Genomic DNA, 19280 nt, shown 5'->3' on the forward strand with positions numbered 1-19280 from the left:
TTCCTATCCCATAATTTCATATCTTTTTTTTTTTTTTCTGGTATGCAGGTATGTTTTTTTTAGTTTGACTGTACTGTTGTACATGACCCTTTATCTACAACCATTCTAGTAAAATTGAAAACAGAGATACTCACTACATCAGAATGCTTTTTCATATAATTTTAAGGACAACTTGTTTCTTTAATCTAAATTCCTGATATGATGGTGCAAGGTATTGCTATTGTTTTGAATATGTCAGTTACATTTTGCTTGCTTCTTGTAATCCTGTCCAGCTTATTGTCCTCCAGTAAGTGGTTAAAAATAGTTTCAGAAATGCATTTTATTCAAATGTTAATACCATTTTCAAAATAGGAAGATACATTATGTAAAGCCCAGCAGGGTTATTTTTAAAATGCAAAATGCAGATGTATTTATTAGTTTTGCATAAATTCATAATGCAAATAAGAGTGATGCTATTAATCTACAACAGTCTTTTGGTTGGTTTTTTTTTATACCAATTAATGTATAATGTTGCTTAGCAGAACAGATACACTGAAGGTTTTAAGAGCTGTACATTTATTAAAAAAAAAAGTGATTTTTCTACAGTTGCAATTAAAAAAAAAGAGGCATTTGAGGCATCAGGGTACACAAATATCTCTTGGAATTTTGTTAATGGGAAACTTTTCATTAGTCCATTATTGTTTCTGGGTATTTTGTAGCCTTCTGAAATGATAATGTAATGTATTGGTTTTGTACTTTTAAATTTTTTTTTCTTTTCTTTCTCTATTTACATCTATGTTTGAGACCAAACAGTGCATTGTTTCTTTTTAAAAATTTTTATTTCTCTTCAGGACACAGCAGGTTTCAACACCCCCCTTCTCAGACCTCGTGTGATTGGAGAATGGATTGGCCGTGAAGAGAATGATGCAGATCCTCTGGCTGCTGAGATGTTGCAGCCACCAATACCAAGAAATAAAAATGAGCAGTGGGACAGTGAGGATAGCAGCAGTCCTGGAGGAAGGTGGGTGTTTGATCTGGCCTATAAAATGTATATTTTGTGAAACAGAGCTGTCTTTGTTACAAAAATTCTATTTCTGAGGGCAGAGTGCAGGGCTTTTTAATACCCATGCCATAGTGTGAGCACATGTAGAATAAATAGAAGTCATTAATATGTGACTTTTTTCTTCTCATGCTTTTACAGATGATTAACTTAATACCCATTTGCAATCCTATGGATTTATTCCCATGTGTAAAGCTAGGTATTTTGACATGGTTGGGGTCCATTGTGTAATAATGTTGTGATGCGTAGCTTCATTCAGATACTTCATACTCTTCCCTCTTTCCAGGATTGGTAGTAGCTATTTATTACTCTTCTTGACACTTTAGTGATAAATCTGATTTTCTCATTTAAAGGAGAGATAGACAAGGGAAGCAATATCTTTGTTATTTTTAACAGGACTTCCTAAATTCATTTTCATTTCACATCTCAGCTTTTTGATGTTAATAACAAGTCTTTCTCGAAGAGAAAATTTTGTTCTTTGCAGTAAATAACTTCTGAAGATTTATTGTGCTTGACTGAAAGAGTTTGTGCTTCAGCTACATGAATGAGATTATAATACAAGGAGTCCATGTTCCATGATTTAAAGATAAGTTTATCACAGTAGGTTAAGTACTCACAGCCTTGCTTTAAAAGGGATTCAGGTCTTTCTTTTTAAGTGTAAATCTTCTGCACTGCCTCTGTTAATTGGCTTAAACACCTATGTTTCTCCCTTAGCCTTGTAGCATTTCTCCTTGGTTATAACAAGTACTTTGACTGCAGCAGACACCTTTTTCTTCCTTTTTTTAGAAGGCAAAAACTCTCTGCTTTCCCTTTGAAAAGGTCTAAGGTATTCCTTCACTTCACATTCTTCCAGGTGCTTTCTATGTTGGAATTCAACTCCCTGTCACACTGAAACTAATGTGTGACTAGATGTGCTCTTACAGACTGCATTCATTAACTTTCCTCACATCTTGGGAATATTTGTTATCCATGAGTAGTTCATTTAATTAAATTATCGTGGGGGTACCTGTGAGTACTGCTATTTCAAAGAAGTAGCAGCGTGTAGTTAACAATCCCTCAGCCAGACCTTTGACAGGAGCCAACACAACTCGGACTCTGGGTCTCTCCAGTGCAGTTCCTGGGAAAATAATGGAGTCAGCAACTGGCACTACAGCTTGATTGTGCAGACCTGGGTTCTTTTTCCTTATTCAGCAGTCCAGTAAAGGCACTGAATAAAGATCTGTTCCATGTTGCAGAGCAAATTGAGGATATTGTATCCGCTCTGTCAATAGAAAGGAGCAGAAATGAGCATCTCTAATTTCCAGAAGGAAGCAAAGAGGTCTAGTTCTGAGCAACAGATGATTCAAAGCAGCACATTCTTCTCTTTGTAGAGGGTGGTGCAAGCTGTGAGAAACCTCACAGCTAATGCTATAATTAAAAAATGTGATGAATGGCTTTGAGAGTAGTATTTGAGGAATCTTGTTGAGTAACATGACAAAATCAGGTTGCCTGGTGTGTGAATAAGGAGAATATAGGGAACTTTATGCCAGGAAAGACTCATGGGATACTGATATCTCTGTTTTTAGGTGCAGTAAGTGCTGAAGGCCTATTGAAAAATATGTATTGTTAAGTGGGAGTACTGATTTTCAGTAGAAATCAGTAACTACTAAATTACATGCAGCACATGGATTTACATTTGGTTGACTGATTTTATGTCTGGGATAATTCTTTGCTTCATTAGCATTTCATCAGCTTTTGTAAGGCATGTATAAAAATCATGTTTGCAGTCTTGCAAAGGAATCATAAAGTTGCAGAACTTCAAGATAGTGGTGATACTAAAATTGATGCCAACTATATATGGAAGTTTAGAAGTTGATCAAGATTAATCTGAATATTTAATAGCAGTTTACTAATAACTGGTGGTTGCTTCAAGGTCTGATTCAGTGTTCCTGTGAATTAAAGTGCTATTAGCAGAATTTGGAATTGACCGCCCACCAAATGCATGAGACAAGTACTAGGTAATGATAACTTGGTTTTAATGTAGCAAATGCCTCGTAAATCTAAAAACAGTGGGAAGAGTATAAGTTTTGCTATCAAAAGAGTGAAGTTATCAGTTGTAAAGAATTTTTATGTATTTCATAGTTAATGTAGCCTTAAATAATTAAATTACGTTTTTACCTGGCAAATGGAAGGGGGGCAATTTGAAAAATTCCCATTCAATGTTTCCAATTTTATCTTGTTAAATTTTATTTAGCAACATTTCTAATAAAAATTGATAGGTTATTGATCACTATTTATCAGGATTTATGGGATAAGCCGGCAAACTCTTAGAACTAATTGTAATATGCAGTAAAAGTATAAGAACAGGAAAGTCAAAACTGTAATTGTTCCATTATTCCTAGGTAGTATGTTTTGTTCTACCTGTCACTAAACATAAGGAAATGCTACATATATGAAACACTATATAAATATCCAGGGGATTAGGCATTGACAAATCATTGGTAGAGTAAGTGCCATCGGTGTCATGTGACAGAATCACCATTTCCTCCTGAAAAACATGCATTCCTGTGATGATGAACAACGGAAGCAGACATGTCGTTTATTTGAAAGCGTGGCCCAGTAACTCAAAAAAAGGAAAAAAAAGAGAGCAGCTGAAAGGACAGGTGTCACTACTATGACTGGGAAAGACAGTGTGGCCAGTCTGAGGTAGCTGTATTAGTGATGTCTTTTCAAATGGATGAAGGGTCACCTTTTTGCCCTTGATGTTCTGGATTGCTACAGTGGAAAGATTGTGTTTGTCACTGGTTTTGCACTGTTCTCTGTTGCTGCTGTAAGGAAGGAAGGCAAGGTATTAATAAGTGATAAGAGACCATAGAAAAGTGCTGATGGCAATCCTGCTGGTACTGAGCTCATCTTTCAGAAATTTGAACACCGTGAAAATAGGATTAAACTCATTTCCAAGTCACTGTTAGTAGTTTTCTACATGAAAAATTTCTTGGAGGAATTTTGAGAAGATGCAAGGCTCTTGGGAATCTTCCTCCAGGGATAATGTATGTACATAATGAGGAATTTGAGTGTTTTTTATTATGATACTCTTGTCTCTTAGAGCGTGAAATGAACTAGAGCTTGCAGAGGCCCCATCCATAACCTGATGTCCTAAACTCAAAGCCCATTCTTCATCTCCAAGGTGCACTTTGTCTTATTAGTGTTTATCTTTGCTGGAGAAATGAACGATTGTTGATTATACTACAAATCATATATTTGCAACAATTCTGCCTTCCTGCAACACTGTAAGGACAGTCTGAGGTGTCACTCATGAGGTGCCCCTCAAGTGGGGCACCAAACTTCTGTCTGTTTTATGTTGATATTTTAAGGAATCAGAAATGGCAAACTGTAGCAAGTCCTACTTTAGACCCTTCTAACTTCTGTGCAATTCCAGTTCTCTGTTATTTAGGTCAGAGACAAAACTCAGCAAATCAGAAAAATTGTTATAAATGTAAGGCCCTTAATCCTGTGGGGTAATGGTATCAAAACCACTCAAGGGAGCAGTTCTTTGTTGTCAGCTTTTTGCTATGCATCAATGCCTTAGCAATACTGATTAGTAATTGACATCCTGTTTTCTATATGTGTAGCTTATTTAAACTTGATTAGTGCACATAAAGTCAATGGGAAATTTCCCAAATTCAATCAAATTTTTAGGTAGAAACTGAAAACACAAAATATTTTAGAACATCCAATGATCAGGGAATGAGTGACATACTTTGAAGAGAGCACCAGTAAGAGAAAGTTGTGCTTTCCTCCCTCACAGCTTAAAAATGGAGCCAAAGACCAAAGGATTAAAACATCAACAGCAGCAACATAAGAAACTGCTGGCTGCCATGCTTTCTCAGGACTCCTTTGATTCTGCTCAAAGCACAGCTCCATCTGTAACCGAAGAAGACATTGACAATGAAGATGATGCAATGGAACTACTGGGTAACTGCAAAAAATTATGTGTATTTTCTGAAATTTTTTATTATAAAAAATCAAACAGAGATTAGTCAGAAACTGCTCCCTATGTTTGAAGCTAAAGTATTCAGCAGCTGTGTGAAGGTTCATAGGGTTTAATGTGAAACTTTCAGGAGAAGTGTAAGGAAGACATAAATGTGTGTGAACAAACTCCCAGCTGCATCAAAATCCCATTAAATCAAATGCTTCAGGTGCTTAAAGTAATTAATTTGGTTTCCTACATAAATCCCTTCCAAGTTCTACTTGCAGAATGTATTTCTGTACAAGGAACAAAATCAGCTTCCCCATCTTTCATCTGGTTCTTCTTTTTCTTAGCAGTATCACAGTTTTAACTTCAGTAGATTTTATTTTGACTTACTAGCTACACAAAGATTATGTAATATGAATTTGTAACCTCTTAAGAGGATTTGATTGTAATTTTCCTCTAGACTGTATTGTATCTTAAATTGCACTCTAGAAGGCTCGATGCTCGCTGCTGCCATCCTTTCCTAGAATTACTAATTGTATTTAATTAATAATAGTTCTGATTTTACTTAATAATCTCTTTTCTGCTATTTTTCAAAGTTTCAGTGTATGATGCTTAAAAGGTAGTCATGGATTTCAATGTTTTTTCACAGTTTCTGCTCTATGGAAATTTATGTGGGATCAAAGCATGGAAAATTCACAATATCAGAATAACTCAGCATTCTGAGTTTATGAATTCTGGCGTAATTTTTTTTTTCAGGTTAGACCTTAATCTAAAAATCAGGAAAACACATGCTCTTTTTGCTTTCTATATTTCTGTTGTCCTTGCTGTAGTCTTCAGAGAAACATAGAGTATTTGAGTTTGGAGGGGACTGCTGGAGGTATCAAGCCCAACCTTTTCCTCAAAAAAATAAGCCATAGCGGGTTCTTCTGAGTGGATTTTGGCTTTCTCCAAAATGGAGATTCTAGAACATCTCCGAGCAGCCTGTTCCAGTGCTTAACTGTGCTCATGGTAAAAAAAAAAAAATTTATTCTGCATAATTGTGAATGAATAAATAATTTCCTTTTCTTTTCCAGTAGTTTTACGTTTGATACATACATTGTTTTTACAAGAAAGAAGAGAATGGACTGGATCACTCACTATTTATCTTATAAGATAGGATCTTACATTAATATCTGTGGAGACAGTGAGAAAAATGTATCCAATAGATGTATAGGTCGTTTCTTCCAGACACTTGACTCCCTAAAGGTGTCTGGAACCAGGAAGGCAGCAGAAAGGAATTATCTAGTGTCTTGACATTTGGGTAGAATATGATCTATGTACAGACTAGTGTTTTGGGGGTTTTTTAATAAGTACTTGATTGTAAGCATGCATTCTAGTTTCGTGCCATGCAAAACCTCCAATATCTTTCTATCATGCAGTTCATCAAAACTGGCTAAGTTTGTACAAAATCAGCTTAAAACTAAAGAAGTTCACGAACAGGACCTCCATTTTGGGTGGGGTGTTTATAAATGATTGTGAGATTCTGAGGCAAAATCCTGACATATTTGAGGAGTAGCCATGCTTGTAGTGATTATAATATCGCCATGTTATAGTAACGACCACTGAGAGAAAGTTCAGTATGCACATCTTGGTGTTGAAAGTGCTGTGCTTTGGAGAAACTGGCTTTTATTTTAATTCTCACTTTGCAATTTGCTGACAGTATGTGTGTTATATTCGATGTAATGGTTAGGCTCTGTTCTGCAGAACTGTTCAAAATTTAAGGATGTGACTGTGTTGCATAGGGCAGGTGTTCTAGTTTTCCTTTGAAGATAACATAAAGAACTTGAGTTTCTATCAGCGAATGTAGGTATTTTTCACTGCTATATTTTCCAGGTCAGTGACTGTTTGATACTGCGATTTAATTATTTTTTATTATGTACCACATTAATCCATTAACTGCTTTGATGCTTTTTACACAATTTATATGCAGTATAACTATATTCAAATCATGGCTTTCTGCTGTCACTGAATTCCAGGGCATTGTACCATATAGCTCTTTGATTTGTTCTCTGTAGAGTTTAGTATTCTTTGTTTATTCAGCCCTTTCTTAAAAAATTACAAAACTTCATGCTTCTAAGTCAGGATTGTGGGAAAAAAAATTCTACTATTTAGAGCAGATGATTTAAAATGTGCACTACTTTAAATGGAGACCACAAACGTCTATCTTTTTGTGTGTTCAAGAGAGTCTTTTTCAGAATTTGGTTGATTTATTTAGATATTAAAAGAATGAAGCTGACTTTTCACATATTTTCTTTAAAAAAACCCCATCTGTCTAGGTGGGCCAATGAAGGTTTTAGCTGGAATTCTTTTATATTCCGAATAAAAGAAACAATTATATTGTTATCCATTTCAAAAGAAATGTATGTGCAAAGAAGGAAAAGAATGTTACAGGGCTATATTCCGATTTTAGTTATCACTCTTTTTGTGTAAGATAAGATGCGTAGGAGGGCTGTTCCCATGCTGGTGACTTTCTGAGTGTGTTCAGTTGAGCAGGTGTCTGAAATAGATTAGTGACAGATAACATCATAGTGGAAAGGATCTTCCTGACTTTAAAAAGCTGAGAACTGTAAATTTGCATGTGTTTGTAAATGTTAAAGGATCATGCAGTTGAGGTCTGGGACTCAAAATTATATCAAGGGGCTCATTTTTTATACATCATAATGCCAAATATTGTGTTTTGTAAATCTAACCAGGAGCTGAAGTAGTTCTATGAGAAACTCTGCAGCCCTTTTGGAATTCTATGATGTTTGTGCTTAAGCTGTCTTTCACATTTGGCTGAAGTCTATTGAGACTTTGAAATTATGTTATTCCCTCAGTATCTCACTGATGTACATTGGAGAGGACTGAACTGTTATTTTCCCTGAAAATGCTGTGAATATTGATTGTACGGTCACCAAAGCATGACTCGTTTGGTTTTAAAAAATCAATTATTTAAGTCTAAGAATATAATTGTTTAAGTGTATTGCTGTGCATAAGCATACACAGAGTAAAAGTATAAGGATTTTTGTAGCACACTTAGATATACATTCTTAAAGTTTTTACAAGTAAGGAAGATAAGAAAGACATTCTGTATTGTTTTACACAATAATGGTATAGAAAACAAATCCTGTGAGGAGCAGCTGAGGGAACAAAGGTTGTTTAACCTGGAGAAAAGGAGGATCAGAGGAAACTTATTGCACTCTCCACCTTTTTGAAACTAGGTGGAGTTTTCTGTCTTCTTGCATGTGATAGGACAAGGCCACAAGTCATGCCAGGGGAGATTTAGGTTAGATATTAGGAAAAATTTCTTCATGGAAAGGTTTGTCAAGCATTGGAACAGGCTGCTCAAGGAAGTGTCTGAGTCACCAGCCCTGGAGGTATTTGAAAGATGTGTAGATGGTGTCACTTAAGGACATGGTTTAGTGGTAGACTTGGCAGTGCTAGGGCACTGGTTGAACTTCATAATCTTAATGGTCTTTTCCAGCTTAAATGATTCTATGATTCCATGATATTTAGTCATAATGCTCAAGCAGCAATTTCTTGGTTTTGTCCAATCTTTATGTGTGCTCATGGTACTAAAAACGTTACCATATGTTAACAGATGCTATGGAATAGCTAACTCTGTAGCACCACTCCAAAGGGTACCCAGGAAGTTGACTCACAAAACCATGGTTGAAGTGAAAGGTGGTGATAATTGAAGCCAATTTCCTTCAATTGATGCATATGCCAGTCTGTATGATTCTGAAAAGCCTCTCTGATTTCAATGCAAATAATCTTATATCTGAGCTGAACTTAAGTGTTTGGAGCATCAGGGCTTGTAAAACCATCTCTTCTTTTCTTTGGAGCTTGTTTCACAAAAATAATGCTTTTTTTCCCATAATGTGTAAATCTTAAGTGAAAGTTCAGTGATTGTTTGCCTCATGTTTATTATCTGTAAATTCCTTCTATACAGTAACAAACCAGAATCTTTAAAGATAGAAATGTACTTCAAGTAGTAATAAACTTTTCAATTATTGCTATGGGAGGTACCTGATGTGTTCTGTTTGCTTTAATAACTCTTCTTCTAATCTTTAGAATTTCTTTTTTCTTCAAGAGCTTTTTAAATGTTAATTTTTTAATCATTATAACACCCTTGAAAGGTTATCTGGTAATATGTTTACATTTTATAACAAGAGGAGATAAATAGAATATAGTGGAGATTGCATTTGCCTGAAGCTCATTTGATTGTAACTCAAGTGTCTGGTAGTCTACCCTTTAAATATCTATACTGTTTTTCTAATGAGTCTTTGAGTCTTTAATGAAAGGGTATGCAATCTGCAGTGCTTTCAGTACATTTCCTCTGGTTTGACAGACGTTCCTGATTTCCTTGGTTCCAGAAGGTCTTTGACAACATGCAGGAAACTGACTCTAGGCATGATAAATTATACTAATACTAGCAACAAGTTCTTCCTTTTTATTGACTTCCTAGATGAACAAAACCTCCTCCATTATGTGACTAGAATACATAATTTTTCAGAAAAGAGGCCACAAAGCCCTGGGAAAGATGATGTGAGTTGTACTACATCTTCAGAACAGTTTTCTGGCCTGTAACCTATTTTGTTGTGATTTAAGTAGAATGATTGTGTGGGAGAAAGATGTGTGAATTGCTCCTCATGTTCCCTTTTGCTGGTCTTCTGTTTTTGGAAGCTACTGAGAAATCAGCAAAACTACCAGTGGGCATGTGCCATGTAGGGCACGCACAGACAATGACACCCCTGGGAGACAGGAGGCCTCCTCTGCCTGCAGAGACTGGCTGTGCTATACACTGAAAAGTTTTCGGTGGCAGATGTAGTGCACTGGTGCCAGTGTGTGTAACAGATGTCCACTAGAAGAGCACTTGGACTCCATCCAGTGTGGGTTTAGGTATCTTTCTGAGGTAAAAGTTCAGCAAATACCATATTCAGTTTTTCTTTTTTTTCTGCAAATATATAAAGTCACTGAGCAAGAGAGATGCGCAGGTCTGTTTAATGTCATTCATGGAGTTCATTGATTTCAGTTCATCTTGTGGCCCTTTGCTAAGAGACAGAAATATCTGTGAGAATATTTTAGTTGATCTGAGAATAGGCAAAGCTCTAACTTGTTATTCGAAGAAGAGGAATTTGGTGCTTAAAGTCCTAATAGAATCCTGCTCTTGCATTTTACTGTGCTTAATAATAGAGGTATTTGATGTTTAAATAAAATTTTGAGACTGATAATAAATAAGCTAAGTTCTATTGCTTGGTTAATAGTGTGTTTGTAATATTAGAAAAAAATACTAAATTAATTTGTCACATATTGCAACACTTGTTGCAACTGCTGGTTAGATAAGCATAAAATGGGTTGAATGTGAGGTTGAATGTGCTTCATACTGCTAAAGGGAAAGTGGAGAGAGAAAACTTAATTATAGCTAGAGATACTAGCTTCTCTTGAGTTGAAATAAGTTACATCAGCTAATAAAAAGGTTCAAAAGAATGATTAATTATGAAGGAATAGAAGTGTACTAAATATAATGATGTGCAGAGGCCTAAAATGTCATTCATTTATAGTTTGTAAAAGAAACCAAAGTTGTTTTTAAACCTGTATCTAAACAAGAGTGGAGAAGGTGTATATCCACTACTAAACCATGTCCTCATGCATCAGATCTACACATCTCAGCCACTTCCCTGGACATCCCGTTCCAATGCTTGACAAACCTTTCATGAAGAAATTTTTCCTAATACCCAATCTAAGCCTTTCCTAGCATGACTTGGATCCTTGTCCTGTCATTACATTGTTACATCTTCTCCAGTTACATTGGAGAAGAGCCTGACCCCCACCTAGCTACAACCATTCAGGGAGTTGTAGAAGTGATAAGGTCACCCCTGAGCCTCCTTTTCTCCAGGCTACACAACCACATTTCCCTCAGCTGCTCCTCATCAGACTTGTGCTCCAGACCATTCACCAGTTGCCCTTTTCTGGACATGTTCTAGCACCTTAATGTCTTTCTTTTAGTGAGGGGTCCTAAACTGAACACAGGATTTGAGGCTGGCCTCACCAGTGCTGAGTACAGAGGGACAATCCCTGCTCTGGTCCTGCTGGCCACTCTATTCTTGATCCAAGACAGGATGCCATTGGCCTTCTTGGGTACACAGCTGTTTCATGTTCAGTCATGTATCAACCAGCACCCCCAATCCCTTTTTCACTGGGCAACTTTCCAGCCACTCTGACCCAGCCTGTAGCACTAGGTGGGGCTGTTGTGACCCCAGGGCAGCACCTGGCACTTTGCCTTGTTGAACCTCATACATACCACTGGCCTTGGCCTATCGATCCAGCCTGTCCAGATCCCTCTGCAGAGCCTTCCTTTGGCAGATCAACACTCCTGCCCAATTTGGTGTCATCTGCAAACTGACTGAGGATGCCCCTGATCCCCTCATCAGATTATTGATAAAGATATTAAACAGGGCTGGCACCAATACTGTGCCCTGGGGAACACAACTGGTGACCAGCCGCCAGCTGGATGTAACTTCATTCCCCATCTTTCTCTGGCCCAGTCATCCAGTCAGTTTTTCATTTAATGAACAAGTGCACTTATCCAAGCTGTGAGCAGCCAGTTTTTCCAGGAGAATACTGGGGTAATGGTGTCAATTACTGTAGTCCAGGGGACAACATCCACAACATTTCTCTTGTTCAGTAGGTAGGTCACCTTGTTATAGAAGGACATCATGTTGGTCGAGCAGACACTATGCCTTTCATAAACCCATACTGGCTGAATCTGATCCCCATGGGCTTGAGGTTTTTTTTCATTCATGTGCTGTATGATGGCACTCAAGATGATCTGCTCCATGACCTTCCCTGGCACTGAGGTCAGGCTGACAAATCTATAGTTCACCAGATGCTTCTGGCTGTTCTTGTAGATGGGTGTCACATTTGCTAACCTCTCGCATTTGCATATTGATAAAGTATCTTTATGTACCTGCCCTGATCTTGTATCATCCCTAGGAACGAGATATCCCTAGGATGCTAGATAAATTGATGTCCAAACTACTTTGTACTTCTTTAGGACACTCAGGTTAGTTTAGACATACTGGACAAATCATTCTGTGGCAATATATCTAAGGAAATCCAGCAATGGATGTAACTGCTTTTGTGCCTGGATCTGTTTTAGTCAGGATGCTGACTCTCCAGTATTAGTAATCTGCAATTGCATCCTCATATACTCCGCATATATTCTTTAGCTTACACTGAAGCTCATAATATGAATGTTGGAGTTCACAAGCTGGTTGGGGAGTTCTGGCCCACTTGATTGATTGGTCTGTGTGCTACACTGCTGGCAGTTCCTGAGCAATCACATTCTCTTTTTGGAGCATGCAGGGAAAGCAAGTAGGAAAAATGTCAGTTACAACCATCAAACTTGTAATTTAGTAAAAAATGACAGGATTTCTTCACTTGGAGGTTCAGAAGAGAGCATGGGAACACTGTGAACTCTGGTGAGGGTTCTTTACTATTCAGTTAAACACATTTGAAATCACTGTCTTTGTGCTGGGAGAACAGGATTGATCTAGACCTATCCAGAAAATTCAGGGAGGTGACAGCAGAGTGAGAGTTATTATGATTACTGGATTTTGGGTATCCCCATACAGCTGGTGTTTGAACTGCTTCAGTGAATTCCTTGGCTTTGGGGCTCTTTTCAGCTACTGAGGGGAGATTGTTCATCCGAGTAATAGATAGGGAGAGGGCTTATTCAAAGAGACATTTGTGAATTTAATTTGTATTGTAAGGCAAGGATGTGAAGGCAAGAAATTATATCCAAACACAGCAGAGCTTAAAGGTATTTTTCTTGTTAACATGTGGCTGATTAGTGTCATGTTTTTCTGAATTGCTAGAGTATCCATTTCTCTGAATAAATTGTCCTTTATTTTATATACAGATAATTTGCTCACGATAATTACTGCCAGTAAGAACATTCAGTGAAGTAAAAATTTAGCAGGCTTTTGATGGTTGGCCAGAGAGATTTATTTATATATATAAAATCACACATATAAATTCTAAAAAAACCCAAATAAAATATATTTGTTGCAGGAGTATTTCTTAGGTTTTGCACCCTGAATCATAGTGCTGTTTATAATATTGGACAGAATTTGATATATATAACAACACAAAATATGACTTGTAACAAAATGAACCAAGCCAAAACTATGAATGAAATACTTAAAAATGTGCTTTTCTGTCTGTCTTTCTAAACCAGAATTTATTGAGAGGAAGGTATTGGAAATCCATGTAGGAAAACAGATTCTGTTGCCATGTGCTGCAGAACACCCCAGCATATTTTTCATATTTAGTTTTTCTGATGCATTAATCAGGTTGGTGACGCCTTTCCAATTGTTGAAACTGTAATTTAATGTCGTTTACAGAAAATAGGGGTTTATTTACATTTCATACTGCATATAGATGTTTTACATTCTGGTACAGTTAGTGAAAGTGTATGAAATTTCTGAAAAAAAATATTTGTTGCATCTGATGGACCCAAAACTAAGACAGTTTTATTGTAATATTATGAATATCTTGTCTACTTATGTAAGTATTATGATTCAAAACTTGTTATGTATTGTTTCTCGATATTTTATACTGTATTTGCTTCTTTTTCTGTTTTATTTGGTTTTGGTAGTTGAGTTTGGCACTCCAAATGTGTTTGAGACATAGGTTATTTGTTTATTCCTAACTAGTATATTAAAGTATATTTTAATTACTGCTTTTCTGCTGATGTTCATTTATAATAGTGGCTTCTATTAAGAGTTAGATTTGAAACTATTTATTTCTATTTCCAGAATTCATAATGTATGCCGTGCAAAATGATCACCAGAAAGCATTCATAATCAAAATATATAATTTTGTTACTTCCTAATATTAGAAGCTTAATTTCACTTGATTTAGTGTAATTGTATTGGCACTTGTCAAGACATGAGCTTACAGGCTTCTCATGGTGTGCACAATGACTCTTTAAAGAACAATTTTGGGAGAAACTAAAAACTTAGGCATTAAACTGAGGGCTCATACTACTCCTTCCTCTGCCGTTAAAGAAAAGTAGAAATGCGGAGGAGAAGGTGTGTTGATCTTCCATCTCAATGTAGATAGATATCACTTACATGAGAACGTCAGCTACCACATGTGAATAGATTCTGGAAGGGAACAAAGAGTATTTTGAGAAATACTATCCTCAAGTTGTTACAGAAATTGAGAATCACACAACTGTGTCCTAGTCTCAAAGAAAGAGTCAGTGTTTAGGTGACAAGCCCTGAAAAGGCTCAGTCTGCTTGAACCTCTTACTTAAAAGTGAAAGCTAAATTATGAAAGCTAAACGTGTGGTTCAAATACATACCTGTACTCAAAACAGTGCAAGGCCCAAGCAGCTCAGAAGACTCAGTGACAGTAGAAAGAGTCAATTTTTTTATACTTTGCTTTGACTGTTTTCTACATCTTTCTGTGTCTCGGTGGGTCAGTTAAATTTGTTTCAGTTTCAGGTGGAGTATGTAATGGAGCTGATCCCAAGTCTGGTAGTGCTGGAATGGGGCTGTGTGTAGGATTTCATGCATGCCATCATAGTAATGAGAAATCAGGTATCTAATACATTGCTGTCATCTCATTCTCCTCCTCTCAAACAAATGTCTTTTGATGTGGAATGTAGCATTTGGTTGCTATGTACTAGTTACATTTTAGGGACTTCATACAGAGTAGTTTTAGGTACTTTCCCTTGAAACAGTAAGTATTTCTCCTGTTGTTTGAAGTTAGGTAAAGTGTTTTATATATTTACAGTTTAGGTGATACTCTTTAACATACCTGTTTGCCACTAAATCACTCATGAGTTCATTCTTGTATTAATTATACCTGTTCTGCCAATAGTATGGGAAAATCACACAGAGCTAAATTAAAATATATTCCCTGAGGGCTGATTCCTTGTCTCCTTTCATTAAACGAATACACCAAATATTTTTGGCTTTTCTCTGGGCAGGAAAGGTATTGCTTCTTGCTCATTCCAACAGTCTGCGTATTGGGATTTCAGGATTTCCTACCTCATCTACCCCAAATACTTCCAGTTAAAGGTAAGGTGATGTAAAAATTGTGTGCTACTCCGTTTTCCTTTTGATGGGGTTTTCCGTTGTTACAAGGCAAGGCTTTGTGATATTCAAATTAACTTGCCTCTACAGGGTAGTTGTTTGCCATGTGGCAGGATAACATGGTGGCTGATGTTACATCTTCCAAGATGTTTAGGCAGCAAATCATATGATAAAGTAACACAGTCACCATCAAAGCCTATACTGAAAAATCAGTGCCCAATAAATATTAGTGGATTACCAGGGAGAAAAAAACCAAACTCAAGTAGTATCTATACAACCAGTTACTAAAAGCCTTTTAATTTTGACTTGTAAGGTTAGCTTGTGCTGAGACTTGACATCCAGTTGAGCAATTGGTATAATTCACAATTGTCACTATGGTTTATTGATGCAGAATTAGTAGAAGGACTATTCAAGAGATACTGATAAACTCTAACAAGTTTCTGAATGGCAGAAGATAAGTGGGGAATGCTGAATGTGAGTTAATTACTTTGGAAATCAGACTGAAATGTCTATGTTACTTTGGACACTACCAATGTTAGTTACTCCAGAAGACTGATCACTTAGTTGTTAATATATAGTTAATTATTTGGGTTTAGATTCACAGATTCGCCATGTGGATTTGTAAGTATGAGAAAGAGACTGAGAATTAGGTGTATGATTTTATTGAGAGGAAGGAACTGGATTGTAAGGTCTTTTCTCAGACTGTAAAACTGCCATTTTTTAGTATGAAACTTAACAAAATGAAATTGGAGTTGACAAGTACTGTAACAGGGTGGGGGAATAATATTATAGCTTTAGTAACTCATTCTTCTGCACAAGTGGGATATTTCAAAATAACTAGTATTCCCAGCAGAAACAATAATAAACTAGTACATCTGATACCTTGTGTATGTGTAATATTGTCTACTAAGAGTAAAATAATGAAATATGAGAAAGTGATTTCGAGAAGAAGTGATAGTACAGCTAGGAGAATGAATAGAAAAATAGAGCCTTATCCTACTTTTTCCTTGAGGCTATTTCAAAAAAAATTCTTTAAAAATGGCAAAACCTCATGAACAGAAATGTGGGTTAAATGGTAAGTTGAGGTTTCCTGAAGCTTCAGCTGCTGGAGCAGATCTATTTACTTTGATATGATGGGATAGAGCAGTTTTGAGATAAGCAGATAGTAAAGAAGTAGAGGTGCTGCCTTTTCCATGCCTTTCACATTTCTTACACTGTTCTTACACTGTTTGTGTTTTCTTACAATCCTTTGTGAGAAAAAAAAAAAAAAAGAAAAAATTAAATGCATGGAGTAGTATACAGGATATAAGTTGTGATAGTAAAGAGATTGACTAAGTTATGCTGCAGCAAGTCTAGCAGCTAGGAGCAGGGGACATCCCTTTTAAGACTGTCCAGTATTTATAAATGAGTCCTGCCTATGGGTTGCAGCTGAAGGAACTCAGCCTTCCAGTGCTGAAGTGGGGGCTCCTGAGAGGAGCCACACCCTATTACTATGAGGTGCAGAGCAGGAGAGTGAGTGATGCTGGGCAGAAACTGATACAGGCTAAATTCTGATAAAATATAGAAGAGAAAAATGTCAGTATGTGGATACTTAACTGCTGAAACAGGTTGCCCAGGGAGATTGTGGACTCACTGACCTTGGATGATTTCAAGACTCAGTTGGGTAAAGCCCTAAGAATCTTGGATGACCCTACTTAGAGCAGAACAGACCTCGACATTCTGAGGTCCCTCTGAGCCTTAATGATTCAATGAATTGCCAGTGTAGAGAGGGCCATGACATGTAATTTTGTTGTACTCTGCTTGCGATATACTCAAAATGAGATAATTAGAAACTTAATGTTGATCTATATCTGAGTAAGCTGCTGTGCCAGTAAATGTTTTACCAAAAAAAACATAGAGGCTGAGGCAAAGGGATTAGATCTAGACTTCAGGAGAGTAAAATAGGTAATGAAATAGGATATTTTCTGTGTGATTAGAAGACATGCAGAGGGGTTTAAAATATTAGATGGTTTAGATAACTGTGTAAGAATTATATCTGTCATGCAAACTGTGCTAGTTTGAAAACAAACCAGTGGGAGGCACCAAGTCAGAATAACAATTTAATGGAAATTAAAGAAAAGGGGAAAAAAAAGGGTAAAAGAAAACACTGTCAAACTGACAGAGTCAAGGTACAACCTGACACCCTGTTAGGCAGGGTGGTGGCAGCAGTCTGGTAGAATGGTGGCTGCAGTCCTCTGAAGCAGTGATCCTGTAGTAAAACAGTCTGCTCTTCCTCAGGAAGTCCAGTGGTGGCTGTGTAGCTCCTGTCCTCTGGAAATCCAGTGGGAAGCCAGTGTCTCTGGTGTTCAGCCTCAGATTATATCCACGATGGGATGCTTGGTTCCTCCCTCTGGGTGGAGCATCTCACAATGGGGTAATGAGTCATGAGGCCAAGTGTTGATGAGGCTCATTAACAGAAGATAGTCCGGAGGGAGTTATCTCTGAGTCAGGCGGCAGGACAATGATGGGCCATTAACAGAAAGATAGTCTGGGGGGAGGAGGCAAGGAAACACTGCCCCACCTGATTTCAACAGCTGATGGGGATGGTAATAGAATACACTGCAACCCAGGACACAAACATGCATGAATGATTGCTGTATTTCCTTATTCCTCTCACATCTGTATTACTTAACATAAGAAGGCAGTTTCAAATATGGTAACAACTATTAGAGGTACAAGCTGCACTTCTAACTAACCAGAAGCTGATTACCAGTTCAGTCATCTAAAAGGGACATTCATTTACTGATGAGAATTGTACGAGCCCTCTAGTATTGCTAAAATTTTGTCAAACCTCATGGTTATCTCCAGAACCATGGGGGTAAAAAAGAAGCAGTAGGCTGATTCAAAACCAAAATGTTGATTTTGCTTAGGAAAAAAACCAGGTGGGAGGTTTGAAGGGTATTGTCCAGTTAAACACTCAGAAGTAAATATATTTTTGTGCTATGTGTTAGAAGTTGGTACACCAAAGTAGTTAATATTAAAATTACACAGATAAAAAGTTAATATAAAATGACCTAGACAAGTAATTACAGCCCATTACAGTTGTTTACCTTTCCTGAGCCTTTGAAGTGGACTGAAATGCCTGCCTGAAATTATCTAAATAAGTGGTAGTGAATGGCTTCCAATTTTTGCTTTCTCTTCAGAACAAGTAATTTTAGAAAAATGGTAGCAGGCTTTAAAGGTGGATAAGTAGCTTAGCAGCTGTGAGGGCAGTAACAGGAAGTTAAAATGAGGAGGTGAAATGCTATGAGTAAAAGTTAGTAGAAGTAATAAATGTGGCCCATTTCGCTCTGAAAACACACTTAAATAACACTTCTTTTGTGGAATAGGAGAATGACAAGATAGATGGAAAAATGAGTCCTCCGAGTACAAAGCTGGAGGCATCCCAGGCTGTGTGATAGAGACCCGTATTTAGGTAGAAGAAAGAAACAGTTCCTACAGGTTAGGTGAAAGTTTAGTATTAACCAGTGGGCTACAGATAGAACAATCCTAATGGAAAATTAAGAAGAAAAAAAAAAGTGAATAGTCAATAGAGAGTATCTGAATTTATTTAGGTACAACTTATCTGGTAGAATATGAGGTGACAAAATATGGGTATATTCAATGCAAGGAAGCATCAGAAAATTGCACATGAAGGCAGATAGATAGAATCTCTACAGACAATCAGCAACACCCTCACGTCTCCAAAATCCCTGACAGAGACTATGGATACTGCATTTAACTATGACACAGGTGAGGAGGCAGTGTTATTTAAAATGCAATGAATATAATAATTTAAAGTGAGGTATTGTTGTGACCCAAACAAAGCAGTCCTGGTTATTGACCAGGTGAGAGATGGTGTCTTAGTAGTATCTTACAGAGAGATGCAGAGTCACACTGCTCACTGCTGCAGTCTGCAGAGAAACTACAGCATTGACATCTTGGGAAGTGAGGAGAGGAAGCTACAGAACTGGGTAAGCCTAGTGCTAGGAAGAGCATGTGGGAGCCTGAGGCAAAAACATCTAGTCCCTTTCCACTGCTGCACAGCTAGTCAGGATACTTTGAAGCCTCTGCCTCAGTTTATGTTGTCTTCAAAATTCATGTATGTTGTTGCAATATTGCTAGGGCTTATTTTCATTTA

At 37.1% G+C, this 19280-nt stretch overlaps 1 protein-coding gene across 5 annotated transcripts in view; it reads left to right on the top strand.

Annotated features, from left to right (window-relative positions):
• The window catches only part of C2H8orf34 (chromosome 2 C8orf34 homolog), a 152865-nt gene that overhangs the window by 55829 nt on the left and 77756 nt on the right, over window positions 1-19280 (top strand). For all 5 annotated transcript variants that reach the window (XM_039549110.1, XM_039549112.1, XM_039549114.1 and 2 more), the window contains 2 exons: window positions 831-1000; window positions 4827-4993. In XM_039549110.1, coding sequence (XP_039405044.1) covers window positions 831-1000; window positions 4827-4993 — 337 coding nt within the window. The remainder of the gene's footprint in view (window positions 1-830; window positions 1001-4826; window positions 4994-19280) is intronic.

The sequence above is a fragment of the Corvus cornix genome, chromosome 2 (genome assembly GCF_000738735.6).
Source record: "Corvus cornix cornix isolate S_Up_H32 chromosome 2, ASM73873v5, whole genome shotgun sequence".
NCBI classification, from domain to species: Eukaryota; Metazoa; Chordata; class Aves; order Passeriformes; family Corvidae; genus Corvus; species Corvus cornix.